The sequence below is a fragment of the Tyto alba genome, unplaced genomic scaffold, assembly GCF_018691265.1.
Source record: "Tyto alba isolate M040663 unplaced genomic scaffold, T.alba_DEE_v4.0 Super-Scaffold_8, whole genome shotgun sequence".
Lineage (NCBI taxonomy): Eukaryota > Metazoa > Chordata > Aves > Strigiformes > Tytonidae > Tyto > Tyto alba.
This window is the reverse complement of record NW_024881329.1, coordinates 21,380,916-21,393,820: the sequence shown is the minus strand read 5'-3', so window position 1 is coordinate 21,393,820 and position 12,905 is coordinate 21,380,916. Positions and strand designations below refer to the sequence as shown.

The 12,905-nt window shown below is 61.4% G+C and overlaps 2 protein-coding genes across 2 annotated transcripts; both read left to right on the top strand.

Annotated features, from left to right (window-relative positions):
• Positions 1 to 1,467: 1,467 nt before the first annotated feature.
• On the top strand, positions 1,468 to 4,021 carry FDPS (farnesyl diphosphate synthase). The gene is made up of 9 exons (XM_032985486.2): positions 1,468 to 1,689; positions 1,767 to 1,907; positions 1,982 to 2,062; positions 2,157 to 2,279; positions 2,510 to 2,598; positions 2,872 to 2,944; positions 3,085 to 3,162; positions 3,239 to 3,373; positions 3,670 to 4,021. Exons 1-9 carry the CDS (start codon positions 1,552 to 1,554, stop codon positions 3,868 to 3,870), a joined length of 1,059 nt encoding a protein of 352 aa, XP_032841377.2. The 5' UTR covers positions 1,468 to 1,551; the 3' UTR covers positions 3,871 to 4,021.
• Positions 4,022 to 4,139: 118 nt separating this feature from the next.
• Positions 4,140 to 11,413, top strand: RUSC1 (RUN and SH3 domain containing 1). The gene is made up of 10 exons (XM_042785475.1): positions 4,140 to 4,191; positions 4,976 to 6,604; positions 7,019 to 7,120; positions 7,568 to 7,644; positions 7,805 to 7,979; positions 8,104 to 8,209; positions 8,315 to 8,361; positions 8,610 to 9,633; positions 9,972 to 10,100; positions 10,701 to 11,413. The coding sequence occupies exons 2-10, from the start codon at positions 5,044 to 5,046 to the stop codon at positions 10,867 to 10,869; spliced, it is 3,390 nt and encodes a 1,129-aa protein (XP_042641409.1). The 5' UTR covers positions 4,140 to 4,191; positions 4,976 to 5,043; the 3' UTR covers positions 10,870 to 11,413.
• Positions 11,414 to 12,905: the final 1,492 nt, after the last annotated feature.

Below are 12,905 nucleotides of genomic sequence, written 5' to 3'. Positions count from 1 at the left end.
CTGCGCCGCTGGCTCTCCCCACGGCTGCGGGGCTGCGGCAGCCCCACCAGCAGCAAGAATTAGACTCCGTGACACATGATGAGATCAGAGCTGATTAACAGTTTCTTTCTAATTTGATTATTTCAGATTACACTGAAGCCAGCCTGATTAAGAGTGTGTGTAGGCTAACAGTGCCTTGCCCCAGCATCCTGCTGGAGGGCCGGGCTGCTTTGCCCAGGCCTGGCCAGAGAACTGCTCTGCAGAGCACGCCGAAGCTGCCAGAAACAAAAAGAGCATTTCCTTGGAAATAGAATTCCAACCCGTGTGTCTCATACCCAGCCATGATTTACCCACCATCTGCAGGGCTGGGATGCTTGGGCAACCAACACAGCTGGAGCTGGGGACGAGGTGAAGGGACCTGCTGGCTCCCACCGTGTCCCAGGGCAAGGCAGAGCCCCGCTGCCCATCCCGGGGGCAAGGCAGAGCCCTGTGCCGCTGGGCAGCCGGGCCCCAGCTCTGCAAGGGCACCTGGCCGTGGTGTGGGGTGGTTCTGCCCCAAACCCCCACGTTCCTGGCTGCGGCAATGGCGGGGGTGGGGGATTAGCCAGCAACAAGGCAGAGATTGATTAAACCAGGGTTAGCTGAGATTAGAGGATTACGGCGGATAAATGGGAGATTGCCAATCAGCGGCGCAGGCACCGGGGAGGGAGCTGCGGGGCCGGCAGCGGTGTCCCGCACGGCACCGCGCAGTAAGGTGCCACCGCAGAGCTGGGCCCAGCCGGGTGACAGCCACCGGGATGGCAGGAAGTCAGGACCAACCCCCCCCCGGCACCCAAAGGTGTGTGGTGCACCCCCACCTGCGCTGCACCCCCTGTTACACTGCACAGCACCCCTGCACCCCCCAGGTGCCCACACCCCTCAGATGCCTGCACCCCCCAAGCAACCCCCAGCTGCCCACACCCCCTAAGTAGCCCCGACCTGCACCTCCAAGCTGCCTGCACCCCCCAATCACCTCCCAGTTTCCCGCACCCCCCAAACAACCCCCAGCTTCCCGCACCCCCCAAACACCCCCAGCTTCCCCCACCCCCCAATCACCTCCCAGCTTCCTGCGCCCCCCAAGCATCCCCCAGCTTCTCGGATTCCCCAAACACCCCCCAACTGCCCACACCCCCCAAGCACACCCCAGCTGCGCGTAACCCCCAGCTCCCCGCCCCTCCCCGGGCTGCGCTGCGCCCCCGTGCTCGGCCCAGGCAGTCGCTCCATTCTCTTTTTCCACCAATCGGCTGGATCGATCCCGCCCTCCCCGCGCTCCTACTGGCTCAGCCTCCTTGGGCTCATCCTCATACGATGGAGCGGGCCAATGAGGGCGGGCGCCAGACGAGGCCGGCGGATGGCTCCGCCCCCGCGCGGGGCACGCTGGGGGTTGTAGTCGAGCGGTGGCGCGGCGCCGGCGGCCCCCGCGGCTCCGGACTACGCGTCCCGGCGAGCTCCGCGCCAGGGCGGGGCGGAGCCCCTCGACGGGCCGTCGGGGACACGGGCACCGGCAGCGGGTGTCGGTCGCGCTCGGTCACCATGAGCGGCAGCGGGGCGCGGGGGGCAGCGGCCGAGCGGGAGGAGTTCCTGAGCTTCTTCCCGCAGATCGTCCGCGACCTGACGGAGGGCGGCCTGGGGCACCCGGAGGTGGGCGACGCCGTGGCTCGGTTGAAGGAGGTGAGGGAGCGCCCGACGGGGCGGCCGGTGGGCCCGGGGCTGCCCGCTCCCGGCTGCCCGGTCCTCTCTGCCCGCAGGTGCTGGAGTACAACGCGCCCGGCGGGAAGTGCAACCGCGGGCTGACGGTGCTGGCCGCTTTCCGAGAGCTGGCGGCCCCGGGGCAGCAGGACCCGGAGAGCCTCCGGTGTGCTCTGGCCGTCGGTTGGTGCATTGAGCTGGTGAGAGCCGGCCCGGGGGGAGGCCGGGGGCCCGGGGGGGACCCCCCCACACCCCCTAACCCAGCCTCTCGCAGTTCCAAGCCTTTTTTCTGGTGGCTGATGACATCATGGACGCATCCCTCACCCGCCGCGGACAGCTGTGCTGGTACAAGAAGGTGAGGACGCTCGGGAGGCCCCTGTTTGCTGGGCAGGTGCAGGGCGGCCTTTGGGGTCGAGGTGTTTCGTGATGCCTCCCTGCTCTTGGTGCAGGAGGGGATCGGTCTGGATGCTGTCAACGATGCCTTCCTCCTCGAGTCGTCTGTCTACAGGCTGCTGAAGAAATACTGCGGGGAGCGCCCCTACTACCTGCATCTGCTGGAGCTTTTCCTGCAGGTGAGCCTGGCCCCTGCACCCCCCTCCTGCAGATCCGCCCTGACTCTGGGCTGTTCCTGGATGCTTGGTGCCATGTGGATCTTGGACTGTTCCTTAAGTTCCTGGTCATCCTGCCAGACATGCACCCTTTCTTGGAGAGGAGCTGAAATGGGGCTTGGGTTTGGGGTTTTCACTGTGCTCTTGGGACTTTCCTGGGAGACTTCATGAATAATCCTTTCTTTCCTCTTCAGACTGCCTACCAGACAGAGCTTGGGCAGATGCTGGACCTCATCACTGCTCCCATTTCCCAGGTGGATTTGAATCGCTTCAGTGAGCAGAGGTAAAGAGGCAGAAGGGGACAGAGAAGCCAGCCCTGGTGTGGCAAGTTGGCTCTGCTTGCAGTCCCTTCCAGACTGTGTAAGAGAGACAACAGCTTGCTGAAATGCTGCTGTCACTTACCAGGCCTTGCAGGGCAAGTTGTGCTCCTGCTGTCAGAGCTTGGGGGCTGGTTTGGAGGGAGATACTGCTTTTCTCCGGCTGGCCCTGATCTGCAGAGCCCTGACAGGAGGGGAAGGCCTGGGATTTGTCACTGAGCAGGGTTCCTCTGCTACAGGTATAAGGCAATTGTCAAGTACAAGACAGCGTTCTACTCCTTCTACCTGCCTGTGGCTGCTGCCATGTACATGGTGAGTTTTATGGAAAGAGACTTAGGAGGGGCCCAACCCTTGGTATGAGGCTGTCAAGGAGGGCAAGGGGTTGGGGAGATGGGAGAAGTAAGGTGGAAGCCAGATATGGGAAGGCTTTATTTCTTTTTCCCCCCTCTTAGGCTGGTATTGATAATAAGGAGGAGCATGATAATGCCAAAGCAATCTTGCTGGAGATGGGTGAATTCTTTCAGATCCAGGTAGGAGGTGGCTTCCCGTCCTTCAGTGCTTCTAAGGTGCTGGTTGTGCCGCTCATGTAATTCCATCTTCATACAGGATGATTACCTGGACTGCTTTGGGGATCCGGAGCTGACAGGGAAGGTTGGCACTGATATCCAAGACAATAAGTGCAGCTGGCTGGTGGTGGAGTGTCTGCGTCGGGTCACGCCAGACCAGAGGCAGATCCTGGAGGTAACACCACCAGGCTGACAAACCCCCTGAAGATGGGGGAGAGGTGGTGTGGACTCCCTCCCTGAGGACGCGGTGTTAGAGGGTGGGTAGTGCCATAACATACACCCGAAAAGCCATGTGCCACCCTGCGTAGCTGCACTGTGCTGCTGCCTGGCTGGGAGTAGGGCTGGTTGTTGTGAGTAGTCTAAGATGGTAGCAGGGAAAACAAGAAATGATTCCTGACACGCTTGGAATGAGCAGCTCTGGCAGTTGCTGTGAGCTGGACCTCAGCCTGACTTATTCTGGTATTTTCTCAGGAGAACTATGGCTGTAAGGAGCCCGAGAAGGTAGCAAAGGTGAAGGAGCTCTATGATGCTCTGGGCCTGAGGGCAGCTTTTCAGGAGTACGAGGAGAGCAGCTACCAGCGCCTGCAGGAACTGATCAGAAAGCATGCCAACCGCCTCCCCAAGGAGATCTTCCTTGGCCTAGCTCAGAAGATTTACAAGCGGCAGAAGTGATGCTGGACTGCTTGGTCTTTGCTTCGGGGGGGGTGTGTGTGGGGGGGTTGCCTCCCCATCCACATCTACCTGGAGCTGATCCCTGCCCCGGGGTGGGGCTGGGGGGAGATCTGCCCGCCTTTGGGTCAATAAACACAAGTTATTGCGGGTGCGTCGGTGCCTGGTGTTGGCTGGAGAAAGGGCGGGTGGGGGGTGTGTGTGTGTGGGGGGGGCTGCCGGCCCCTCCCGGCGCTGTTCGGGGGCGGGGCAGGGGGCGGGGCAGGGGGCGGGGGCGGGGCTCCTCCCTCCCGCCAGCCGCAGTCGCCGCCGCAGCGCGACGAGGTGAGCGGGGCTGGGGCCGAGGGAGGGAACGGGGAGGGGGGGGGGAGTAAAAGGGTGGAGGGGGCAGCAGAGAGGGGAAGGGAAGGGGTCGCTGGTCCCTCCAGCCCCGGTGGGTGCTCGGGGCCGGGTCGCAGCCCGAGGCCGCCCGGGCTCTGAGCTGCCCGGCCCCGGCCCGCGGCCGCCGCAGATGCCCGGGGCCGGCGCTTCCCCCTCGGCAGGGCGAGGGCCGAGCGATGCGGCAGAAGCTGCAGCGGCTGCCAGGTCTGCAGCGGGTTTTGAGGCCGGGCCAGGGCCGGGCGTCTCCTCGTCTGTGCCTTTGGCCGTGCCCTGGGCCTCGGCATGCCAGTGGTGTCACCGTCCCTTGGCCGAGACCTTCCCCGGCTGAGATTTCAAGGGCGTTTTCTCCCTGATGGCATCTCTGAGGCGATCCTGACGGTTGAGACCCAGCAGAGGGAATTCAGCCCTGCTGCAGCCGCCTGGACTGGCCAGAGCTTCCTTGGACCGTGCTCAGGTCTTGCTCTGGGGATCAGCTGCTGGCTCCCTGGCTTCAGCAACTGGCTGGATAGGCCTGAGCTCAGTGGGGAGCTGTGGGGCAGCCCCTCTCTGCTGGGCATATTCCTGCCTCTGAACCCCCAAGCCCTGACACTGGTCTCAGGCTGCTGCCCCTTCCCTGTTCGGTGGCTGCCACAAGGTCACTGCCATCCCCCTTGCCCTGACCATTCCTCTCCAGGCTTGTGCTGCTGCCTTCTTCCCCACTGACTGAAAGGGCATTTGATGTTTGCAGGGAGCTGGATGGACTGAAGAGCTGTGGGGCTCTCTGAGGAGCCCTGGCACTCCCAGTGAGGCAGCATCATGCTGGCTCCGAAGAAAAGCCTGCTGTGCAACCTCAACCACATCCATCTGCAGCACATCTCCCTGGGGCTACACCTCTCCCGGCACCCAGAGCTCCAAGAGACCTCTGGCTCCATGGGGGGAGGAGACCAGACCAGCTGCAGTGACTGCCCAGAGAACTGTGAGCAAGTGGATGCCAATTCCAACAATCCCTCCTTAAAATGCCGGTGTTGTGAGTCCCATACTCAGGAGCCAGTGACGCTGGATCTCCAGAACCAGGCAGCTCAAGAAGATTTCCCCTGCCTGCATGCTGGGGAGAAGGTGGCTTCCCCTTGTGATCCCCCTTGTGATCTGGCTTCCTCCTCCTCCTCTGTCAGTAGCTGTTCGGATTTCAGCTTGGATGATTCCCCAGTCTCTGTGTACTTCAAGGGGTTCTCCAGAGAAGAGTCCCAATCCCCTGAAAATCAGCCCAACATCAGTCCTGTAGAAGACACGCAGGATGGCAGGTTGCTGGCTGACCAGGGTAGGACATGTGATGGAAGAGATGCCAACCTCAACCCCCCAGTGCTCCAGAGACCAGACACCCTGGCTGGAGAGAGCCCAGACAGCCTCTGCAGCAGCAGCTCGCTTGACTCCCAGTGCGATGAGCCCTCTCCCAGTGCGGCAGCGCAGGAGACCACCAGCATCTGTGCTGACCTAGACCCTAACTGCAACCCCCTGCCCGACCCCGATGCTGCGCCTCCAGCACCGCCTACGGCAGGACGGTGCGATCCCAGTCTGACCAGAGCTCCAGAGCCACGACCCCGGGCTGGCAGCCTCCCCCCGCCCGTGCCCCCCCGGCCCCGGCGACGGCTGCAGGTTCTCAGTGGGCACAGAGCAGAGCAGCCGCTCCTGCCTGCGCAGCCAGAGCCTGGCTTGGGTGAGCTCTGCCGAGATGTGACCAAGAAGACTATCACCTCCTTCCATGAGCTCGCCCAGAAGAGGAAGAGGAACGCTGCTGGGCCTATTCTTGCTCAGGCCAGGGCTGACCGGAGTGACTGGCTGATCGTATTCTCACCTGACACGGAGCTGCCACCTCCGAGTGAGCTCCTCTCCAGCGCTGTGGGCCAGGAGCCAAGCCGGCCCCAGCTCCAGCAGGACTGGCCAGCCAGACCTCCCAGTTCCAAGCAGAGAGAGGTGACAACGTTCAAGGAGCTGCGCTACCGCAATGCCTCCAACAAGCCCAAGGGCCAGCCAGGTGGGCGGGCAGAGCCGGTGGCCCCCCAGCACCCCCCTGCACCCCCCGAGACAGCCGTGGGCTGCGACGGCTCGGGCTGGGTGCCACTGGGTAGACAGTTGCTGGCACCCATGGATAGCCACCAGCTGAAGAGGAGGAGATCCCGCCTGGGACTGCAGCCCATCGTGGAGGGGCAGCCAGGGGACACCGAGGAAGGGGGGCTGCTACTGCGAAGCTGTCTGCCTGGAGACAAGGGGCCGAGCTCTGGCTGCGATAAAGAGGCCCTGGTTTGGAGGCTTGGGAGACCCGGTGGGAACCTCTGGGTGCCAGGGACGGTCAAGAGAGGAGACGAGGTCTGCAAGGAGGGTAAGAGTTTGGGATCCTTCTGGAGTGGGTGCGGGGCCGTCGCCCTTTAGGGGACGGATCGGGGCGGGGAGGAGCCTCAGGCTCCGGCGCAGCGGCCGTGGCTGGGGGGCTGCGTCCCGCCGGCCTTTCCCGGCTGCCCGGGGCCGGGCTGGCTCCGCCGCGGCGGCACATCGTCGCCCTGCCCGCTGGCCCTTCCCCTTCCCCGGCCCGCGGGGACGGGCCCTGGGCGGGCGGTGGGGCCCAGCCCGGCCCCGCTCCGCTCCGCTCCGCCCGCCGCCCTTCGCCCCGCCGTCCCCTCCGGTTCCATGAGCGAGCGGGACCCGCCCGGCCCCGGCGCTGCCCGCGGTGAGTGGGGTCGGGGTCTCGCCGCCCCCTCCCCGGCCCCCCCTGACCCCGCCGCCCCGCTCTCTTCAGCCAGGCCTCCGCCGCCCGCCGCTGGAGCCTCCCCGGGAGCCGCCCGGCCCGGCGGGGGGAGCACGGAGGGACCCCGTCACCCCCGGGGGGAAGAGAAGAAAGGTAACGGCCGCGGGGCCGCGGCGGTTTCCCCTCCGAAGGCTCTGCCGGGTCCGCCCTGTCCCGGAGCGGGGCTGCCGGGGGGGGGGGAGGGGGGGTGTTGGCGGGGCGGGCAGGGCTGCCGGCATCTCGGCAGATGGTGCTGTGGAGCCGGGGAGCGGGCATGGGGCTGCCCCCGGCATCTTGAAAAACACCTTGGAGGGGTGGGGGTGTCTCCTGGCCATGTCTCTATCCTGGCCTTGTCCCCCCTTGGATAGGGCGTCTCCTTCATCCCAGCCCCTGGGAGCTACAGGTTCCCATGGCAACAGCCTGGGATGCTCGGTTACCCACAGCATCCAGGCCCTGGTGCCCAGCGCTGGTTCCCCGCTGGTGCGATGCCAGTCAGCCCCAGCCAGCCTCGCAGTGGGGTTGGGGGCCACATTTGACGTTTTCCTTTCTGCCGTCCAACAGCCCTGCTGATCGCCATCAGCACCGCCGTGGATAAGGTTATCGCCCACTTCAGCACTGCACGGAACCTGGTGCAGAAGGTGAGGGTCTGAGCTGAGGCTCTGGGGTGGGCAGGGGTGAGGACAGGCCATGCAGGCTTTGGGAGCTCCAGGGGGAGGATCCCACCATCCCTCCTTGCAGGCTCAGGGTTAGGTGCTGCTCTTCCTCCCGCTCTCCTCTCCTTGTGCCTCTCTACTTCAGGCTCAGCTGGGAGACAGCCGGCTCAGCCCAGATGTGGGTTATCTGCTGCTGCACACTCTCTGCCCTGCGCTCTATGCCTTGGTGGAGGATGGGCTGAAGCCATTTCAGAAGGATATTATCACAGGCCAGAGGAAGAATTCCCCCTGGAGTGTGGTGGAAGCCTCTGTAAAGACAGGTCAGCGTGAGAAACGTGCTCTTGGAAATGTTGTCATCTCAAGGTGTCTGGAGTCCTTTTGCAGCCCAGACTCTGGGGGAGGATGTACGCCCAGAGCAGTGACTTTGTGTTGTGTATTCCACAGGCCCCAACACCCGCTCTCTCCACTCCCTGTGCTGGCATGTGGCTGGGCTGGCCCCTCTCAACAGCACCAGACAGAAGTTTCATGCCTTTATCCTCGGCCTTTTGAAGTGAGTATTGGCACTGGCGCTGCTGGCCCAGGCTGTCCTTTCTGTGATGGCAGATTGGAACAGAGTCCCAAGAGCTCTAACATGGGTTCCCTTTGTCTTGTTTAGCATTAAGCAGCTGGAGCTGTGGATCTCACACCTGCAGGAGAGCCGTGGTAAGGACGCAGTGCCCATCCAAGTCCTTTCCTACTTGCCAGGGTGATAATCCCATACCTGTTCCACTCACAATGCTTGGCTGGGATTTCCGTAGGGAATAAGGGCATAGTTTTCCATGGTGCATCTTCCATACAACTCCGAGCAGAAGGCTGTCTGACCTGCTAGGGCAGCCCAGCTGGTCCTGGGAGGGATGTGTGGACAAGGGTAGAGCATTTTGCATCTATTCAGCACTGTCTGTATCTCCTAGGTGTAATCTCTGTGTTGTATTCACCCACGGCCTTCTTTGCCCTGAGCCAAGGCCCTCTTCCTCACCTCGCTGATGAACTGCTGCTGCTCATCCAGCCCCTCTCAGTGCTGACTTTCCACCTTGACCTGCTCTTTGAACACCACCATCTCTCCATGGATGTAAGACCCTTGTCCCGTCGGCTGGAGTCACCCCTGTCTCTTGCCCATCACTCTGCTCAGGCTCGGGGGGCTGTGCAGCCTTCTCTGGAGGGCCAGAGCAGTGCTGCAGGGGCCAGCCTGGAAGATGAGATCCCCCCCGATACTCTGGGGCGAGCAGCGGGTGCTGAGGGCAGCACAAGCGCCCAGACCCAAGGAGCTGCGCGGGGGCTGGTCCCTGGTCCCCAGGTCAGGGCTGCCCTGCAGCAGACCTTCCAGCATGTGCTGCGGTGGGGTGACCAGCTCAGTCGTGCTTTCCTGGGAGCTGACAGCTCCCCAGAGACCCACAGGCCCGAGGCAGACCCTCGGGATGCCGGGGCTGGCCTCAGCGGCTGGTGGGGCCAGCTGAGCCAGGCCTCCAGGATTTATGCTGCTCCTAGCAAGGAAACGTTCCCCTTCGTCTGGTGGACAAAGCTGCGAACGGCTGCAGGGGATTCCAGCCCCAGCCAGGCTGTGCGGTCCCAAACATCCGTGAATGAGCCTAGAGGCATGGAGCTGCAGCTCCTTCAGACCAAAGCTATCCCTGAACTCTCCAGTCCAAAGCCCAGCAGCAGTGCTGACACCTCTGGGACCTCTTCCCCTGAAGACCTCATGCTGCCTGCTGGAGCTGGAGTACCCACCAAGCCAGATGATCCTGCTGCTGGAGAGAAACTCCTGGCTGTTTCCCCAGAGCCTTGTGCGGATAGGAATCGGGCAGCATCCTCTGACCCAGAGGCGGGTGGTCCTCCTGGTCCTGACAAGGGTAACTGGCTGGGCCGGCTCTTTGGAGCCACCAGCACCTCTGCCAGGAGCTTCCCTCCCAGTCCTGACGCCATCTCAGCTAGATCCAGGTAAGATCCAGCTTGGGCAGGCAGGGCAGGGGAAGCAGCATGTGCTGAGGGTTTTTCCCCCAGGCAATGAGTGGAGAGCACACCATGGGGCTCGCCGGCCTCGTGGGGTGTCTGGTACTGCCCATTACCCAGGTTTTGCGCTCCTGGGATTAGTGCACGTCCCAGGTGCTGGTGCCATTGCATGGCATCGGTCCTTTAGAGTGGCAGGAGCTCATGAGGGAGGCTTGGTGGTGCTTGATAGGGCCCTTGTCAGCTCCTAGATCAATAGAATAATCTAAGCAGAATGGGTGGAAAAAGGCTTCTCAGATGAGCTTGTGACTTCCTTTGCTTTGTGACAGGAGACCTTCTATCTGGCTGTCCCCCAGCGCACGCGTCCTGTCTGTGGTGGTGAAGGGGCTGGCATCTGAGAAGACCCGTGCTCAGGAACAGCCAGAGAGGAACACGTCAGCTTCACCGCAGACCTGCAGGTGAGGCCGGGCTCTGCGGTGTTTGGGGCTGGAGGGCTGGTGGTAAATTTTTCTCTGGTGGGGAGAAACAGGGGCTGTTTCCAGACCTGGGCTGGATATCCTACAAGCCTTTTCTAGGGAAAGGCTTGCACCACTCCTTGTTGTTAACTTGTACCTCGGCCCTGCCCTCTGGGATTCCTGCATCTCCTGCTGAGCTTTGGGTGAGCCTGTGTATCTGCTGGCTGTGGTCAGTTGTGTTCTGCAGACATCTTGGGGAGGGGGAATTTTGAGCCTTTTCTTTCTCTCATGTGCTTTCTGGATTCAGAGCTGCTTGTTTGGAGCAACCACGTGGCAGCTCTGACCAAACTGGGGCAGGTTGGAAAAGCCGTAGTGATCTCCCCACCACATCCGCACAAGAGTGGCTCACGCTCTGCTGCTGCTCCGCGGGTCTGCTTGGCAGAATGTTTTTGTGATGTGGCTTCTCAGTGAAATCCAGCATCAGCTGGCGTCGCTGGCTCCACACTTGGAGCATCAAACCCTCTCCCGAGTCCGGGGGGAGCCTCTCTCAGGGGTACCTGGGGCCCAGGGGGAGGCGAATCCCCAATGGTGATTGTTGTGCAGGGCAGTTCGGGCGCTGTGTGACCACAGGGGCACCACCGATGGTCACCTGAGCTTCCAAAAAGGGGACATCCTGCAGCTGCTCTCCACTGTGGATGAAGACTGGATCCGCTGCTGCCATGGAAACAGCACTGGCCTAGTTCCTGTCGGTTACACATCCCTGGTTTTGTGAGGAGGCGGAGGAGACCTGAGGAAGCAGCTGAGCTTGCCGAAGCAGGTGCCACCTCCGGAAAGGATGGTCGCCTGCCAGGGCTTCACCGCCTTCGGGGCTGGCAGTTCTGCAGGGGACCCAGCCCTGGTGCCCGTTGCTGCTGCTCGTTTGCATGACGTTACTGTCTGCCATGGGTGCATCCCCCTGAGCCACCGCTGTGCGTGTCCCCAGCGACCTGCTGGCACTAAACCATGGCTCCCATTTGGGAACTGCTCTGGTTTATGTTTCCTCAGCTGCTGCCCACACCTGTGCTGGGGAAGGGCTGGGGGTGGGGAAAGCCTCTGTCCCTGTGCCATACTCGGTCCTGTATGTCGTCTCTGTGCTGTCATGTCCTGCCACCACCTCCACCTGCCCTGCTCTGCCCTGGGGCTGGTGGCCCAGGCCAGCTCCAGCTGCTGCTGTGCAGTCCCAGCACTCTGTAAATAGTTGTAACCGCGCCAATGAGCTTATTCCTGGGGGGGGGCGGAAAAAAAGCTGGAAATAAAGGTTGCGACTCGTGTCTGCATGTGTGAATGGATCCTTGTGGTTGCAGGGGGGGGCTGGAAATGGCCACATGGGTCCCTGGGGTGGTGGCCTGGGCTGGTGCTGGGCGAGTAAATGCTCTTGTGGGAGAAGCCAGCATGTGCTGGGGCTGTGCTGGTGCTCGCCTGAACACTGCCAGGTAGCAGCCCCAGAGCCCAGTAAGGCAGCAGCCCTTGGTGGGAAGGGCCCAGTCTCCTACACAGTGTAGGAAGAGGCATCTGCAGCCAGCCAGAGCCAGACACGTCCCTGGAAAAGTGCACACTGTACACCACCGGCCAGGGGGGAGCCAAGATGGAAGCTGCACGGCGCTGGTAAAGGTATGCATTGGTTAGTTTGTTGATTAGTTATTTTAATTAATCCTGTCACAGGATGGAGGGCTTGTAATTTTTTTTTTTTTTCAAGTTTTTTTCCTCATTGCTTGTGATTTCATGCCACACTCTTTGCGTTTTGTACTGGGCTCCCCAGTAAGAGAGAGACATGGCTGTACTGGGGGGCATCCAGCAAAAGGCCGCGAGTCAACGGCAGCTTGGTGTAGGGGCACCAGTTGGGCCAGTGTTCTTGCTTGCAGCCCCAGAACCACGTTTCATCCTTCTTTCACCGTTTCAGTGGCAAAGGAGACCGTGCTTCAACAGGTTGTGTTCTGCTCCGAGGCTAAAGCAGCACTCTTTTCAGTCTGTGCTCATTTTCATTTCTCTCGCTGGAATTTTTACTCTTCAGACAAGGGCCATCGTATCTTAATTGGAGTGTTATTTAGTTTGCCTTAAGTAGGTTTGCGTGAATGCCGCAGCTGCTTCTGGACTTTGAAATGGGGTCAAGTCAGCAGATGACTCCAGGTACTTGAAAGCTTTTTTTTTAAATAAAAACAACCCCACTGCAATTCTTGGGGTGGTATCTTTAGTTTAAAAGGAAGACAAGGGTATGGGTCAAGAGCATTTTAATGACCATAGAGCTTCAGGCTAGGAGGTAAAAGGAAGAATCAAGTTAAATTAAAGGGCGGGGTCATCAAGAAGCTATTCCATTCCCGAGTGACTAATGCAAACAGTTACCAAATTTATTCCCAGGAACCACTTTTGAACTGGAGGAAGTTAAAGCCCTAAAAGCTTTGTAAGGCCTGTATCCCGTCAGGGCCAGCCCATCAGCGGGGAGGCGAGGTTGATGCAGCCTTGGGACAGGGTGAAGGGACACCCAGGTTCTCTGTTCCTGCCGTGGGCAGGGTGAGGGTAGGTGCTCAGGCCAGCAGCTCCCACAGCTCGGCTTTTGGGTAACGGTGGGGACAGTGTCACTTGCGCGACGTAACTCAGTGCGAATTCTGGCGGGGGTAAGTGTGCTGCCTCCGAGAGAGGCGGCAGTGACGGCGACAGAACCGCCTCTGCTGTCTGCGCAGGCACGGGGGGGGGCACAGCGCCAGGTACCGGGGGTTTATAGTGTGGGAACAGGCGTTAAATTTGTGGATTTAACGGTTCATGTCCTCCACC

Bases quoted from the DNA above. Each gene is read 5' to 3' on its own strand.
- RUSC1 (XM_042785475.1), top strand. From the start codon at position 5,044: ATGCTGGCTCCGAAGAAAAGCCTGCTGTGCAACCTCAACCACATCCAT. The intron at 7,121-7,567 runs GTAACGGCCGCG...GCCGTCCAACAG, and splicing joins CCGGGGGGAAGAGAAGAAAG to CCCTGCTGATCGCCATCAGC. The intron at 9,634-9,971 runs GTAAGATCCAGC...GCTTTGTGACAG, and splicing joins GCCATCTCAGCTAGATCCAG to GAGACCTTCTATCTGGCTGT.
- FDPS (XM_032985486.2), top strand. From the start codon at position 1,552: ATGAGCGGCAGCGGGGCGCGGGGGGCAGCGGCCGAGCGGGAGGAGTTC. The intron at 2,599-2,871 runs GTAAAGAGGCAG...CCTCTGCTACAG, and splicing joins AATCGCTTCAGTGAGCAGAG to GTATAAGGCAATTGTCAAGT. The intron at 3,163-3,238 runs GTAGGAGGTGGC...ATCTTCATACAG, and splicing joins GTGAATTCTTTCAGATCCAG to GATGATTACCTGGACTGCTT.